Genomic DNA, 18,677 nt, shown 5'->3' on the forward strand with positions numbered 1-18,677 from the left:
AAATATAATTTAATTCTGCTAAAAATAATAACTAATTCGACATAAGAAGTAACTACCTGCTATATATCTTAAGTTTCAACTGCACAATTTTAACTATTGCAATTTTTTATTCGACCGCCAGCACCAGTTCAACTGTTCAGTTCTCAGGTCTGCCAACAGATCTACTTTTTAGCCGACTTCAAAAAGAAGGAGGTTATCAATTCGACTGTATTTTTTTTTTTTTTTTTTTTTTTTATGTGTGTTACCGCGATACTCCGCCCCTGGTGGTCCGATTTTGATGAAAAATATTTTAATCGAAAGGAAGTGCTTGCAGGTGGGTCCCATTTTTTTGTTTTTTTTTTTAAATAACTAGAAGACTAGTAGATTTTGAATATAGCTTCAAAATTTGTTGCGAACATTAGGGACATTTTTGTTTTCAGCGCTTACGTAGGCTAAACTATAGGACCTACATAAAAATGATGTATGGCGAATTGTAGCTCTTTAAATGTGCTAAATAAAAGTCAGCGATAGCATATATCTATCTTTTATAGTTTTCTCGCAATAACCATTTTTTTCTTCAGAAACATCAATTAAATTCATGCCCTATTTCCGACGCTATTATTCGAGTTCAGTATTAACGCTTATGTAAATAAACATGTTCATTATCAAGAGAATTTAATGTAGATTATATTTGCAATTGAAACTATATCATTCTGTCTAATAGTTTAGGAGATATCGTAAGAATAAAATTACGCGGAAACGAAAAATGCTACACGAAAAGCACAATTTTGCTTTCTGGGCTTACGTAGGTCACACTATATGACTTACATAAAAATGATGTATGGAGTAATTATAGATCCTTAAATTTGCTAAATAAAAGTCTTCGGTGGCATATATCTATCATCTATGGATGTCTCACAAAAACCATGTTATTGTGAACAAACTTCGATTAAAATGCACACGAAAAACAGCGTCGTAAGCTTACGGCGCTATTATATTATATTCGATATGAATCCTTATCCAAATAAATATGTTTTATGGGTAGAGTATTAAATGCAGACTACATTAGCTTTTAAACTATGTAATTCTGATCAATAGTTTGGGAGATATTAAATAATTAAAAACTACGCGCATTCGAAAAATGCTACTGCGGCGCGCGGCTGGACAAAATTAAAGGCACGCTACGATGTATTAGTTCGGTAATTTTCAATTTGTATACCGATTTTGATAATTATTTCATTGTTTAAAGGATAAGTGGTTATCTGCTGCATTCTAAATTAGTTTTTGAATTGAAGTACACACATATCAAATAGGAAAGTCCTTTTCTTTATTTGTCTTATTTATGTCTTTATATGTATTAAGGAAATTTGTAATTGAACTTCAAATTCACTAAAAATTGTGAAATAAAACAAAAATTTTAAGAAAAAAAAATAGCCGACTTCAAAAAAAAACAATCGCAAACAAAATGCACTCAAAAGTAACCTAAAAAAACCAATTTCAAACAAAATGCACTCAAAAGTAACATAAAAAAAATTTCAAACAAAATGCACTAAAAAGAAACAAAATAATGTCATGAAAACTCTCTAAACTCTAGTAGTTAGTAGTAGGGGCTCAGTTTTCCGCAACTCCACGACAAGCGCGTATTTTGCGTGTCTCTAAACTCTAAAGAAAGTTCTCTTCTTTCTTGTAACATGTCTATATTGTATAATTATTGTTATTTTGGAGTCGGTTTCGGCCTAAGTAGGGACATAAACGTAAGTATGTCTAATACATCTCAAATATAAAATGTCACCTATTTACTTCGGCCGACACCGACTGCGAAATAACAATAATTATACAATATAGACATGTTACAAGAAAGAAGAGAACTTTCTTTAGAGTTTAGAGACACGCAAAATACGCGCTTGTCGTGGAGTTGCGGAAAACTGAGCCCCTACTACTAACTACTAGAGTTTAGAGAGTTTTCATGACATTATTTTGTTTCTTTTTAGTGCATTTTGTTTGAAATTTTTTTTATGTTACTTTTGAGTGCATTTTGTTTGAAATTGGTTTTTTTAGGTTACTTTTGAGTGCATTTTGTTTGCGATTGTTTTTTTTTGAAGTCGGCTATTTTTTTTTCTTAAAATTTTTGTTTTTTATTGCACAGTCTGACTATTTTTAGTTAAAACTTAACCTAAAAATGCGTATGCATAAGTTTCTTGATTTCGCTACTACTACCGCCATCTAGCGACAAAGCGAAAAATCATCCAACGTATGATGTCAGATATAAGTAAACGTTACTTCACACCTAACAAAATTCTAAAGCGTGAATTATGACAATCTAATGTTACAATATCAAAATAGTTATTATTAGTAGTCTTTATTTTTGGCTATAACTTTGTTGATATAAACAACATGTTTTTCTATCTAAAAAAACTACTTCAATAACATTGTCAGTGTCTACCTTATAAGTTTACTGATTTAAAATCGAATTAAATTAATAATAATATTGAGCGTGTAAAATCCAGTTTGATTACTACCAGTCATGGATAATGAAACAAAATGTCAATTTAGAGGTTTGTGATAAAGTCAATAGGAATAAAATATACAAAAATGTGTTAGCCTTGACACCCTGTTACAAGCGTCATAGCCAGAGGTGCTGCCATTGTCTGTCGGTGTGTTTGTAATCAGGAAACTCGAATGACAACACATTTCGTAACGTTTAGTATTGAATGCACGGGGCTTACTGCGTGAAATTGTTTTAAAATCTTTATATGTGGTAATACTTTACTCTTTTTAAAATAAGTACATGTATTAAAGGCTATAAAAAATACTTTATTCACTGCTCTATAATATGAAAAGCGAGATAAAAATTTAATAATATTTCATATACGTTAAATTTATTTACATCCATACAAAGAACAATTAAATTATTTTTATAAGAGTAAATGAATATGTTCCCATTTTACACAATCATGGAATTTTGCGCAATAATTCTCACTTATTTTACATCATTACATACGTAAATCGATCCAAGCGACGTGAAAACAGTTACAACTCTTATGAGATCTTTTAAGGGAGTTATAGTTCTTTTCAAAGATCTCGGTGGCACAAGGTCATCGTGCTTAGCAGTGCCCTCCCCCCGCATCCCGCTACGCCACGCTACACCTAAAATTATGTTCTGCGCTGCGACTCTTGCGCAGTTAAGCGCAAAGATATCTGAAAGCTATTGTAAATGTTTCCGCTGCATGGATCGAAATATCCATGGGTACCTGATGAACGATCACATGTTCGTGAGTTTTAGGTTCTTCCTACATCGCCTATATTACAAAGTTATAAGATACCGTTCAATAGACAAACGAAAGTATCAATCAAACCACATGAAGTTGGTAGCAACAGGTAATTTACTAGTAAAGAGGTATCACGTGAATGATGCGGTTCAGTCAGTGGCAGTGATCACAGGTACGCTCGGCTGACAGCGGGGGAAAGAGGTCGCGGTGCGGCGCGCAAGGGGGGGGGGGGGGGGGTGTTCACTGACACTACGTGACTGTTACAAAACTACGATACTCACCGTTGTAAAGTATCATTGTTTTGACTGAGTTTTTTGGATTACTTCGTTTTGAATACTTTAAAACAAAAACGACAAATTAGTTAAGATACGACAAAGTCTACGAATACATCGTGATTGGTTCGTATTTTCTATAGTAAATGATTGTGTAAAAGTAACTTATAGGAAGGTTCCAACAGCTTTCGTTTCAAACCACCTAGAAATTTTTCAAATATTCTTCAGTATATTTTTAATACATATAATGCTAGTTTTGTCCTTGTTTTCGTGCTCAGTAGATCAATAGACACAATTTTTTAAGCCAATAACACGGCTCAAGTTAATCTTGTAAGCATATAAGATTAGCTATGGTTTAACTTCTTTTTCAATAATATACCATACAAAAACATTACGTGACATAAAGCGATAATGACATAGTTAACTTTAGTCAATTAACTGTTAGCAATTAAGTAGAAAGTAACTATACAATGTACTAGCGCTAACTATTTAAAATTATTTCATCTAATGATTACCGCCATTAAGCGTTGCCTAATCAAAACTATCCAATGAATTTCAATAGGTATTGTTTATAATAATAGAGTACCTTACTTTCGAATAAGATTAAATGGCGAAATAATTATTGAAAGACATTAAGTAATTTCATAAATTTATTTAAAAAAAAATCTTCGCTCTTAACAGTATCAGTAGAGATGTTTGGTTAGACAGTTCATTGACCTGTTATATTACGCAATGAATAGAAGTTAATGGATAGAAGAATGCAGCATTTAGCATATCTAATGTATTGTTTGTGTAAAAAAGAAAGGTTAATGTTAAGAATAATCGTAATACATGATATAGATGACGTCGCGGGAGAAAGTCGTCATCTCGGAGAGCTGTTTGCCGTTTTCCCATGATGGCGAGAAAGTAGATGCACTAACCTTTTTGCGTCTATATTGCTCACTTTTAATTTGATTTATGTATTTTCATAGTTAAGTATGTATATATTTTTATAGTTTTGAATTTTTTGGTAAAAAACACGAATCCCATAGAGGTCGGCGCTCGGGTGTTGAACATTTAGAAAACCGAAGTACGATTAAACGAATTTTTAAATTTATTTTAAAGTCAAAACAAATTTTTGGGGATTTTGATATTCAAACCTACATACTCTCATATACCATGACGTTCAAAACAATATCAAACTATGTTGAGGGACATAAACAGTGCTTGTTAACAAAAGTAGGGTGTGTTTCGTGTTCAGTAGTTTACTTTCAGATAAAGTGCAAACACAAACCTGGGAGATGCGCGTACTGTCAACACATTGCAACAGACTGCACCTGAACTCAACTTAGAAATTACACAACACATTTTGTACGCAGCTTTTATATTCTTTGTGAAATTTTTTAACTATTGTTTATATCTTCAGAAATACAATGTATAATTTCAATTGGGTTTGTTCATTGAACACGAATTCTTAGAGTTTCATAGTATTAATTAATGAGGTGTTTAAACCACGTTATAGAAAATTTCACAATGTAAAATAATCCCAGAGATGTCCCAAACATCCTGAGAAAAAGAGAGATAGACAACTCTTTTACAAAAGTGTATGGGAGTATTTGGAATTACGTGATTTGCCTCAAAGATTTATAAACTTGTGAATAAAGGTCCCTTCTCTTTAACAAGTTTAAAGAAACGATGCGAAGGTAACTTATTGTCTAGTAATGAACTCATCTTAGGTTGCGTCATTCGGACAAAAGCTAGGCGGCCTCGGGGCAGTGGTACGCTATTCTAGAACCAAAGCTTCATCTAGATAACTCGTTTTTATCTATGATTGATACAACGATCACAATATCGTAGACAGTAAAACAAAACGAAGTACTTTAGGTATGACGGAATAAGGAAATATACTGTCAATTGGATTTCAAAGAAGTGTCGAGTAAATCGTGATTATACTGTTAAATGTACTTGGAAGCGAGCAAAAGGCAACTAAACGAATAAGCCAATTACAGAGCACGGAACTCTAGTTAGTAAATAGCAACGGTAGCAAACTAGCCATATGGTTTAAAGCTAAAAGTATATAACCAATAAAGTAAGGCTTATTAGAGATAGTAACCTAAGTGGAATTTAATTGCTAATAACTTCTGTTATACTAAAGCGACATAATTACAATAAGATTTAAGCTAGCGAGCCAAGTAAAGTCCAGTTGCCTTATTAAATAGGACTTAAGATTAAGACTATGTGTTCATTAGAACTAACACGGCGTCTTTTAGCAATAACAGGTCGGTAATCAATTGGATTAAGAGACCATACCGTTACGAATGCAGTATTAGACGTTGAGCCTCAAAGCGTATATTATTTAAATTAAGCGTTTCGTACTCGACCGAGTCTTATGTGTTACTACACCGTATTGTACTACTATAGCAACGCAGTCATAGCGCAGTCAGTGCAGTCACAGCCTAGTCACGGCACAGTTAAGCCGCAGTCAGTATGGTCACGGCGCAGTGAACAAGTCATCGGAATGTCAGCCCTACGATATTATCAACCTTTCTATATCGACAGTTGTTTTGAGCCGTTGACATTTCGCTGATTATGAAATTGGCAACACCAGAGCACTTCGCATTATAACACTAAGAGAAATATTTTGCATGGTTAAAAAAAAACAAAGATTACTAATTAAGATTTTTTTCCATTCCACGTTTACGGAGTTCCGGTTGACTGCAAGTATTTCTGATAAATAATAAATATTTATACTGCTGCACCAGATATTAAGAAGTGACCGATTCTGGTATGGGTTATTCTGAAATAATATATAGAATTGCCATGTGTTTATGAACTAAGTTTTATACGTTTTATCTTATTTCATTTATTGACTAATAAACCTAATTAGTTTTAAGACACTATTTAATTTTAATCTGTGGACGAGTTTAATAAAATCTATGCCTACTACACTTTACCGTTCAAAGGTGACACAGTATTTATATCGCAATGTACTCGTATAAGTCAAAATGAAAACAATGTAATAATACATGAATAAAGTAATCATCGGTAATACAATTGGTCACATGTGGTCGATAAAAACAGTAATGAACAATGACTTCCGAGTTTCTCTTCTCAAAGGGAAGTGATACCTTTTATTTTATACTTCTGCACAAATAAGAAATAACATTTCATTATCTCGCTTCCGAACAAAGAGGTTAATTATAAGAAACATCGATTAAAGCTTACGTAACAACTGGTTAAAGATACGGATGTAATTGTAACCTACAGACATTCCTTTCTCGCAATCTTTACGTAAATGAAAATCAATAAAAATTTACTTTTATAAATTTAGTGCAAAACTGCACCAACCTCTACGTCAACAGGTCACTCCTTGTAAATAACAGCCTTTGCTTCGTTCCGACTTAAAAGTGTATGTTACTGACAGTTAATTCTATCTCTATTATTAGTTCAAAAAATTAAAAAAATTATTGAAAACCGGCGGCTCCTTGAGCTAGATGCCAGACGCGACGAGCTGAAAGCCCGACCACCTGCGGCTATCAGCTATAATTACGTGAACAGTGTGCTCTCATGTCCGCAGTGTGCGAGGATTTTCGCAAACAAAATTGGCTACATAAGCCACATGCGAGCACACCAACGTCAAAACCGGAGCTGAAGACAGTCGCCGTGGCCGATATCGGCCGGGATTACATCATCATCATCATCATCATCATCATTAGTTCAAATATTCACCACCGCCACTAACCGCTACCCTCAGCGCTAAAATGGTGAAAATCAATTAGGCACAAAATACGAATGCTTATAGCCTGACTATGTAAAGAGGTCAGTGTTTTCCAGCGTCGAAAAAAATGAGACACCTTTTGTCATACCTTTATTTTTTTTGAAAAAAGAGACAACAATAATGTTTTGTTATGGTGTGTCGACAATGGAAATTTATGGTTAAAACAAGAAATAAAACGTTAACAATATCTACTAGAACCTGATTGACTGTCAGTAATTCTGCAATTTTCAAAGGAATACTAAGGCATTGTTTGTTTAAGACATAGAGGTAAACATAATCGTTTAAGCATGAAATTAGGCAATGGAGGTCAAGTCTCGACTAGTTTATAAGGTTGTATATACAAGGTAAAATAAACCTTACTATTTTGTTTTGGCTTAATGCATACTTCGAATCAGTTATGGCATATGGCCTAAAGTATTGGGTTGGGATAAAAGTTAAGAATTTCGTCTTTACTATCTACTATTTTATTAGGTAAGTAGAGTTATTTTTGCTAATTTTCGAAAGTAGTTTAGGCTGGTTGTTTATTCCAGATATTCAAATTTATATCGAAAAGATTTGCATTTTAAATTTTTTAAGGTATTTCGAAAAATGCCATTAACATTTTAAATATTGCAACATTGGAACCGTTATCGAAAACTGGCAACGTCGCATTCACAACTTTGTAAAATATAGGTTATAATAAAAGCGGCAACTCTGCGATGGTTTAATTAAATTTTAGATACAATGACTAAGTGTAACATTTTCTTAAAAATGAAAAAACCATATCATTTCAAATGTTTATTGAATTATAAGATTTGACTTCAAAAGGTAACATGTGCTATAGTTTTAACTAATAAAAGACATGTATGAACAACTGTTATGGTATAAGAATATTCGCGTTGGTTAATTTTTGAGTTATTAAATAACGTATTCGAGTATTTTAATCATCTCTAAGGGCAATCCAAAGGGACTACTTAAGTGGCCTAAAACTAATAGAGTGCAGTACTTTACGTCCCAGATTAGCTTACAGTATTATCAATGTTAACTATCCACAACTGCATCGCATATAAATCGCAAAGAAAGTTCGTCCATCCACTATAACATGACGGATATCTGAAGTGGGGCCTAGACCACACCCAATCGACTGAAGTGAATTCCATCAGATAATTTACTTGTTATAATATATTTTTAAGACTTTCCCCGATTGGAAATCATGCCAATGATAAAATCTAGTTATTTGTGTCAATTTAATTCGATTTTTTAAACGAAAAGTGTCCCTTAGTACAAATTTAGTAAGAGAAAGCTAAAATTAGGGACTAAACATTATTCTATTGAGTATAGTTTGATTTTAGTATGTTTGTGATAAACCTATTAATTGATATATATTGTTTAAGAGAATTTATGTGACAATTCCTACACAACAAGGCCACCCATTAGAATTCAGTTCGGTTAATTAAAAAATTAGATGCATAACGAATATTGATCGTTCATTATTTTGTTGTACCAAATGACTGGCATGACTTTATTTGAAGTTGTTTTGGTTTGATAACCTGGATATTGAGAATGGGGACATTACTATTTGATTTACTTTCATAATAATACGGTTTTGTTTGATAGTAACACTAAAAAATAATTTGTTATGTTATATGTTTTTTTTAAAGTTCCTACTAGTATACAATTACCATGGTATTTAATATCGGGCTTGGCAGTATCCGGGTACTCACTTAATGTTATAACAGTGAAATGCGATCAATTGATACCGGTCTTAATGAAATTTTTAATTAAAATTCTGAACACGTCCCGCGAGCGGTGAACGACAGACGTCAACATCAGAAACTTGTTTAAATTCTTTATCTCAATTGAAAATATTTCTGCCTTTATTATAAGAATCTAAAAAGCATGTTATTTCTAGCTATTTTAATATGCACACAGATGTATTTTTAACATTCAACAACACCGATATGTTTTTAAAAATAGTTTGATTGTCTAAATTGTTGTTAATTCATTGAATTATAATCAGGTGTAGTTATAATGTAAAAATATGTGTGATCGATGCAACGCAATATTCACACGGGTCACTTGATCTAGTATAAACAGTACCGTTTTTAACTTAACTGTCCATTTACGTCTAGAATATGACGTAATGTACCAACAGGTTATGGGCAATATCTTGCACGTATGAAGGGAACTGTTTGTTTTAATTAAAGTTTGAATTGAATACTCAGTGGTTGCTTAGCTCTTCATCTACACATCGTAACGAAACCAAAGAACCAACTACTTTGTATGATAAAAACTAGAAAACTATATTTGGCTCAATTTGATTAAATTATTAGTAATCAAAATTCTACATATTATTAGTAATCAAAGTTTTACATACTGATGTAAAACTTATTTTGCATTCTTAGGAAAAGAATCTGGATCCGATCATTGTTTCTTTTAGAAATTAAAAAGCTTTAATTATGTAATTAAATAATTTGTACAAATATTATAAAACTTGATACGTAACGTAACGCCTTAGAGCGATGCGTAATGTATATTTGGAGCGTTGGTTACATCTGATTAATCAAAACATTATCAGAGAACTGGTTTGCACTGATCTTTTGAAAGGTGTTACGTATAATCCGATAAACAGTATCGAACTATTCCTTTTACCCACGTAACTTCTCTTACGAAACAGAATTTATATTCGTCTAGGGTATCAAATTTCATATTGTTTTAAACACTTCGCAAATATATCATACTAGCTGTCACCCGCGACTCCATCCGCGCGGAATTAAAAAAACTTAATTAGTTGTCTATGTGTTCTACTAGACTATCTTCTACTTCTATGACAAATTGAATCAAGATTTGTTGAGCCGTTCCGGATATATCTTCTAACAAACAACCATCTATCCAACCAAATATTAATAATATTAGTAAGATTCGACGAATTTATATCGAGATTTAATTTAATCGAGAAAGTTTTAATAATTAACATTTTTATTAAATTCTAGATGAAGCTAAAAACAACTTTCTAATCAAAAAATTTGAATGTTTTGAATCTATGATTTTTTTTCTTTCCAAAATTCATATATTTGTCGTCGTAAATTGGTTATACTGAACAAACGTTACTGTAATAGGGATTCGTTTGTTGGATGGTTATTTTTCAGTTCACTTCTATATAATAAATTCATCATATTTCATAGGTTTTATTCAATTTAAATAATAATAATACTTAAACAATAATATATTTAATTACTAGCTGTTGCTCGGGACTCCATCCGCGCGGAATTAAAAAAGCTAAATTAGTAGCTTGTGTTCTTCCAGATTACTTATTTCATGTATTCTAGCGAGATCCATGCAGCCGTTCTGTAGATATGTCTAACAAACATCCATCCTTTGATACATACAAACATTCCCATTAATAATATTTTAAGATAAGTTTTGTCACTTAGATCGTAACTTATAAATATGTGAAGATAGTTTTGACAGCTTTAAAATGATAAACTAAGTTACTCGTACTTTTTGGCTGTTATCGGGAATACAATGCAAAATATAATAAACTTGAATTCATGTTGTGACAGTACTATTTAATCGATAACCGTTATCAGACGTATACTTCATGATAAATAAATGATTATAATTTCAAGGTTCAATGTACAATTAACAATAAAAAGGTTTGTGTTAATTAAGAAATATGTAGTTAACACGAAGTGAGTCATTTTGAACAAATGACAATGACACAAAAAAATGTGTTCATAAAATAAAACAAAATGTTTCGTACTCAAGACCAAAGAGTAGATACCCTTTGCTTACCCAGAACGTTTAGTTAGTACTACAAAGAGTGAGTACCCAATACGATAAAATTCGTAAATTCCTGTATTGCAATCTTAATTTGGAATATAGAGCAACATGTAACAAAATGAACATGCAAGGCAAGGAACATAAAGAATTGCTCAGCACAGAGTATCTTACGATAAAGTCATATGTAATCTATTTGCAATTCGCGGATACATTAATGCGATCAGAACAAGGTGAAATTACGAATTAGTTATAAGTGAAAAGAATAAGAAAACATCGATACGTGGTACATTGTAAACACGGAACATTAAGGCCGGTGAGTTTGTGGAGGAATGTAGGCTAGAACAAAGAGATACTGAGTATTGGAAACAGTTAGCCCCACTTTTGTGGCTGGTCAAGTCGATCGCAAGTCGGTCCGCAAAATAAGCCTTTATTAACCAAATTAATGAGCCGCGCGCTTCGAAAAGAGAAAATATCAACACAAATAATATGAAACTAGATGATGCTGTTTGGGGTTTATTAATACTATTATTATTATTATTACACATAAATTAACATTATCGCTATTATATCAGAGATATTGATGTTATGAATATCTATGTTGTTATAAATATTATTATAAAATCTTACACCAAAGGTATTACACAATAGTTGTATTTGATAACAGAAGTTCAAAGAAAAAATATCAATTCTTTCAAATAATTAATAACTAACTGACAAAATAGAATTCTTCTTAGCTTACTTTCAATTTATTTGTTTGAATCACGTATGCTTTTGAATACAACTCATAGGTTGGTTGGAATTGGTTTTGTTTTGGGCATTTGCGAGTACACCGCAGTACAGTATTGGTAGTGTCCCCGATTTGTCGACACGTCGTTCATATTAAGTCGTTTTGTCGTACAAGGCGAATACGACTGAATTCCGAACATATGACGTGTAAATTTCGGTTCAAGTATATAGGTACAATTTTTTTATGACGTATAAGCTAAACCTTGACTACGATAAGTAATAAATAGCATGATAAGTGGAGCAAGAAATTTAATCAGAAATATCCTTTCTTAGGAGCTTGATATACTAGGAGGAGGTTGAATAATCGGTTGAGTTAACATAACCTCAACTCAAATTTCAAATGTATAATGATACGCGAGAGTCGAACAAATTCTTACCCCTTACAGCGAGAGGTACAATTTTAATGTTGATAAATTTATTTGGAATATCTACTTGGCGCCGTAAACTTTTTAAAACATTTTAATAAATGTGTAATTGGCATACGAATGTTCTCTCTAATAGTTCATCTCCAAATATATTTTACTCTTTTGTAAAAGTGAAATGGTAATCAATTCATAAATCGGATGTTAAATTATTATTGGTTGTGTTAGTAGAGGGAAATCCAATTAACCTTGAATATACTATTGTTCAAACAAATTTGTCACAGCTGTGTCTGCCCCACGACAAAACTTGATAGTTTGTTCAATATACGTTAATATCTCTCTTTTAGTTATCTCTTGAATTTAAATGCAGTAAAATTAACCGATTAGTCATGGAGGTGAATGTTGCAATTAAAAATACCTTGCAACCGTTTTACCGGTAGAAGACTTCCTGCTTTTAGTAAATACATACATAAATTAATCCTGTATTAAGAGTAGTACTTGCTATAAACTGTGCATTAAGATGAACAGTTACAGTTTACTGGACTTCGATTAGGAACATTGCTAAAGAACATAGCTAATCTTTATCTATTAGTACATCACTATTATTTCCATCTTTTCAGTGTTCAAAAGACGTTTATTAAAATAATGAATATTCAAATACTTTAAATACCTATAAATACCATCTTGTTGGATGGTATTTAAAAACCGCACAACAAATTTACATTTTCACACAACTTCCTACAGTGTGGAATTAACTTGTAGCGAACACTATTTCCTAATAGATAAACTCAAGGGCTTAAAAAATATAGACCGGCAGTCATCTTGAATATGGCACATGGTACATTCTATAGATAAGTAACCAAAATAAGAATATGATCAATAAAGTATTAAGATAGTGCTTGCACAATCTCAACTGATAATATTTGAGAAGATTGCACAAAGACTCTGGAATGAGAACAAAGCCCGAAATTTCATAGAGGTAATGGGTGTCAGAGTTCCATTACATAGTTTAGTACTGAGTGAGTGACTTACCCTGTAGACTTGGCGCTGATGCAGGTGCGGCCGGCGTCGGCTGGTGTGGCGTTGGGGCTGGCCTGCGCCTCCTAGGCAGGTGCAGGCCGGGCGCAGAGGCCGCTCGCGTCGCGCTACGGAACCCGGGCGCCCGATACCTCGCTGACTTCACCGGCCCCGCCGGCACTGTGTTTGTGCCCGTGATGGAAGGTAATCTCGGTAGTGAACCAGCACGCTCTTCTTCTTCAGACTGTGAACAAATGATGACATGGTTACAAGGTAAGTCGGCTATACTATATAAAATTTTGTTACTACAATATGTTATTGTATATGAAAAATAAACACGATAAATATAGTAATACCTTAATTTTTTAAAGAGAAATTAGTAATGATAATAGAAATTAGTTATTGCGGACTATGGTCATAAAATAGGTTATATCATATGTATGTCGTTGTTTAATTGCAAAATTACAATGCAGACGTGAATGTATGTTTATATCCCTATAACAAAATGTGACATTGACTTATAATATTTTGATCAAACACTTATATGTGTAAAGTTGTAAGATGAAATACACATTAGGTAAGATATTTTATTATACTTACAGTGTATACGAGTACTTACTATTTGAATTCGTACTAACTGCGATGCTTATTGCTTATTGCTGTTAAGCTTATTGTTGTTTTACGATATATTGTTTATGGTTTTGAGACGTGTTTGTCATCGCTCGTCACTTAAGCGGTCATAGGTACTAACAGAAATCAATATAGTCTAAATTTAAAATAAGTATACTATTTAATATTCAAGTATTTCTTGTGCTCACCTCAGCGTCGGGGGCAGAAGCCCTCCTTCTGCCGCGCCACAACCTGTCCTCACTGCCCGCAATAGCACCACAACTTCTAGAATGTGACTTTTGTGCGGCCAGGTCCGCTCCGGCTGGTGATCTTCGCGACTCACAACTAGGCCCACCCAACGTGCCTCGCGAATCAGCCGCCAACAAAGCAGATTCGAAACTACCTCGCCATGAAAACCTTTCGCAGTCGCTAGCCACGCTTCCTCTACTCGCTGCCGCTTCTAGAATATCGTGAGATCGACTCCTGGCCAACGCGCCCGGCTCTGACGCGCTGTCGTCATCCGTGCTCGGGGACGCGCCGCCCGACACTTCGTGCATCAATGCCACCAGCCGCCCGCCTATATGTCGCATAACTTTTCCGAATAAGGGTGGAGACCCTTCACCGGCTCGGCCCAATGTAGCCGCCAACTTCTGGTACGCCCCAACCGCGTCACGCTCCAGCGAACCGGCGTCGTTGCCCCGGTCGAACTCGTCGATTATTTCCCGACAGCTGTCCGATATTTGTTTCCTTAATGCGGACCTGTTAGCGGACGTGCCCTCCAGATCGGATCCCGCGTAATCGGACGAGTCGTAGGAATCGCTCCATGTATCTTCACTCGACAAGTATTCAACTATTTCGCGAACCTCTTCGTCGCGAATACCGGGAACAGTTTTCATTAATCGGGTCAACTCGGTTTCAAAATATAAAAGCTGCGGTGGTTTCGGTGGCCTCGAACTTTCAGAATTCGTCGAGGCAGGGGTGGACGTCCTAACGTTCCCTGAATTTATCATTTGCTTAAAGAATTGTCTCATCTTTGTCATCATTAAATTGGTTTCTTCGTCGGATGACCAATTATTAAAGCTATCTTTACGCGTCAAGGGACTCGGCGGCGGACGGGAGGACGGTGGGCGTTCGACACGTTCGTCTAAATCAGGTCTCATCTCTTCGACGATTTCTTCCAACTCTGTTTTAGGCTCATGACTTCGGGTAAATTCGGCGCTCGAGTCGCCGTTTCTTAGAAGGTCATCGCAGCTACCCACGAAACCACTATCTCTACTAGTTTGTTTTTTAGATTCAGATAATTCAGATCCGAGCGGTGGGAATTCGGGCCGAGGCGTGGATCTGCCGTCCTCGCCCTCCGAAACAGACCTCGTGTCGTCTCTAGCTTCTTCTGAAAATTCCATCGACTGTCGCCTTTCATCTGCGGGTGATCCTCTCGTTTTTTTGCTTTGCTTTTTTCTTTTCGCTTCTCCTGGCATATCTAACCTTTCGAGTGACTCGTGTCTATCTTCAGTTTCCGTACTAGATCCGTCCGACACTTCCTGCGCATCTTGAGAAGGTTCGTCGCCCGTTAGTAAGTTATCCAAGGAAGAAGAATGAGATCGAGGCGTACCGCGAGCACGCACTAACCGTTTTCGCCGTTGCTCTGGGCTTTGTTTACCCTCACTATCACTACCGACACTGCCAGACCCATCCGAATCGCGTCTCTCTTGATTGAAGCCCATGAAACCGGATAAGAAGTATTTTTCCAAACGTGACGACACGAGTTCGTCATTGTCGTTACTCCGTTTCGGTTGTTCACTGTCCACAATCGATTCACCACCTTCACTACATACACTAGACGTTTCCGAAACCTGGTCGTCATCTTCGCGAACGTTTCTTCCGTCACCGAGACCGAAGAAAAAATACTTTTCTAGTTCAGTGGCCGATATGGGTCGAGATTTCTTCGTATTATTCTCCGCTTCGCTTTCCTCGCAGCTTTCTTCGACGATCGTGTGTAAAGTGAAGTCTAAAGAACGTCTGCAGTAGGCAAAGTCCTCTCCTCGGGTCGGAAGTGAGGCTTCGTCGCCGGAATCGCTGTCCGAGGTAGTTGTAGCATCCTCGTCATGGCTGACGTCCTCGACCCACGAGTCGTCGTCTGCCAGCCCCTCCTCGAGGCATACGACAGCCGAGAGAGTGTCCGCGTTGCTAACAACAGTCACTCCGCCCGAAGGCTGCGCAGATTCGTCGTCAGAAACTCGTTCGTTTGTATCGTTTTGCGAGGTTGTTGCGCTTGCGTCGTGTTCCAGTACGTTTTGGGAATTGGTGTGGTGCACAGTAATGTCCCGCATGAGCCGCGTCGTGTCTGACGTGACTACGGAGACTCGGTCTTGCGTTATCATAACGCGGCTAGTGAAGCGCGCGGACCCGTCCGCACCGGGCGAGCGCGAGCGGCATACTGGCGCGAGTACAGGTGCGCCCGCGCTCCCCTCCGTGACGTCGCGGGCCGGTCGCGCACCGTGTGTTTTCTCCTCCCCTTGCTCCTCCAATAACTCTTTCTTCAATAGTTCACTGAGAGTTCGTTCAATTCCTTTGAACAGGTCTATTTTTTCTTCGCCCGCCGATTTTGATTCATCGGATTTGGGCTCCGGGGACGGTAAAACGACAGGTGGCTCGCTTTGAATTTCACAAGTTTTGTTGTCGCATACTTCGTCTTGTAATTTTACCGTTACTTTTACTTTTATACTATTGTCAGAATTAAAACTATTATCCAACGAATCGCACTCCAAGTTTTCCGATACGGTACTTCTACTTTGATTATTATCGCAGTTCTTATAATCACATTTATCTATATTAGTGCTGCAGCTGGCATTAAAACTGTTGAATTCTTCACACGTTTCACTACGAAGCATATTGTCATCACAAAATTTTGAAAGACTGGACCGATTCCTAGCTTCATCGCCACTTTCCTCATCACTATTATTGCCATAGGGAATCTCGGAATGTTCATTGGAAAAACTTATAGATTCAACTAAAACAATATTACTCGCTTCATTGATCTGTTGTACATTTTCGTTTAAGTTTGCTTCTAAGTTATTTGCATTCTGCACACCTTCCAAGCCGATTATTTCTAAACTATCAGACTTTTTGTCGTAAGAATCGTCGCAATCAATTCCGCTACTGTCCGCGTTGTCTTCCAAATCTGACGACGAATCGGCGGGATTGACAACAAAGACGCGCGAGAACTGTCCCCCACCGCCGCCAGAATCATCAGAATCCTCGTCGGACGTGGCGGGCTCCTCTGGTGCGCCGCTCCGGAGATCATAACTCAGACGGGCGACACCACCCTCCGAGTCACTGGAGTCGGCGGACTCGTTCGAAGACGGAAAAGCGTTTTCGGCCTCGAGATGGCCCGGCATTGCTTCCGCTGGTTCCGGTGACACAGACAAACGGTCCTCCTCGGCGATCACCTTTATGTCGTCTGACGGTTCACAATCGATTGGGCGTTCGACAGGCTTATCGTTTTTATCGTTCGCGTTATCTGGTGCGTCGGGGGCTTGTGACGTTTCCGATTGTATGGCTTTATCGGTCCGTTCGACGGTCATCTCGAGTTTGTTGGCGAGCGGCAGCGCTGAGGCGGTGGCGGCGCTGGCGGCGGCGGTGACGGCGACCGCGGCGGCCGTGGTGAGCCGCGCGAGCGCCGCGGCATCGAGAGGCGGAAACCCCGGGTACGTGCTCCAGTGGGGCGCGGGCGGGGTTTGGCCGGGGAAGGCGAGCAGTGCCGGCCACAGCGCTGCGGGCACGGGCACCGGCACAGGCACGGGAACGGCCACTATGCGCGGCTCGGCACCGCATGAGCAGGTGCGCGGGCAGGCTGGCGCCGAGTGCCGGGGCGGCGGCGCGCTCGTAGATACGGGCGCTGGCGCCGCGCCGGGCTCAAAGTAATCCCAGTCGCAGTCGTCGGGTGCGGGTGGCGCGGCTGAGGAGGCGGTGGAGGAGGAGTCCTCGGTGTCCTCGCGACACGACGAATCCGAGCTGAGGAACACGAGGCGGTAGTCCTCGGGCCGCATACGACCGGCCTCAGGCTCACTCGCCTCGCCCGCCTCACTCTGGACGCCCCAATCTGTAAAAGAATATCCGTTAAATACCATCTGGTGTAATGATTAAATGTGTAAATTTTAGTATGTTTGTGCATAATTTATGTACACACCGTTACTAATTTTGCTATAACCAAGTAGGCGGTGATTTTCTTTTCTTGTCAAATAATGTTATAACATTCTGTCGAAATGGTTTAAACAGCTACTAGATCAAATCATTTTATGTTAAGTTATTAAACTGAACCCACGAAATTATTTGACAAATCTTAATAAATTATTAAAAAAAACAACTTGATAAGTAAACCAACAAAGCGCGCCTACGATTTCGAACTGAGCAATGTTTTCTAAGTTAAAGAAGTACATGTTCAATAAGATTCCTTTTTGAGTAGGCGTTTATATATTACAACTTATAATTGCCATTAGATTTCACTGCTGCAACACCAGTCGAATAACAATATTTTTGTACAAGTTTGCTAGCAATGGAAACTCAGTAGTACTAACGATAAGTGAACAAATTTAATTGACATGACATTATTTTGCAACTGAGGGTCTATCGCAAATATTTTCGTGACAGTTGCTCGAACATATACTATAAATCTGTATGAGGTTTTGTTTATGTACTTTACGACCGGTACGCTGCACATTTTTTAATACAAATTATGTCGATAACTTCACCCAAATATTCTGACAAATATTCATGCTGAACGCCCTCTTGTTAAAACCGCTTTACATACATAATTCTACATTATAAATGTTAGTTAAATAAATAACGATACATTAAAAACTAA

At 36.9% G+C, this 18,677-nt stretch overlaps 1 protein-coding gene across 2 annotated transcripts in view; it reads right to left on the bottom strand.

Annotated features, from left to right (window-relative positions):
- LOC106720730 overlaps window positions 1–18,677 on the bottom strand; it is a 64,417-nt gene that overhangs the window by 14,945 nt on the left and 30,795 nt on the right. For both annotated transcript variants that reach the window (XM_014515482.2, XM_014515484.2), the window contains exons 3-4: window positions 14,023–17,915; window positions 13,220–13,448 (exon numbers count right to left, since the gene is read on the bottom strand). In XM_014515482.2, coding sequence (XP_014370968.2) covers window positions 13,220–13,448; window positions 14,023–17,915 — 4,122 coding nt within the window. The remainder of the gene's footprint in view (window positions 1–13,219; window positions 13,449–14,022; window positions 17,916–18,677) is intronic.

This window comes from Papilio machaon, chromosome 8 (assembly GCF_912999745.1).
Source record: "Papilio machaon chromosome 8, ilPapMach1.1, whole genome shotgun sequence".
Taxonomy (NCBI): Eukaryota; Metazoa; Arthropoda; class Insecta; order Lepidoptera; family Papilionidae; genus Papilio; species Papilio machaon.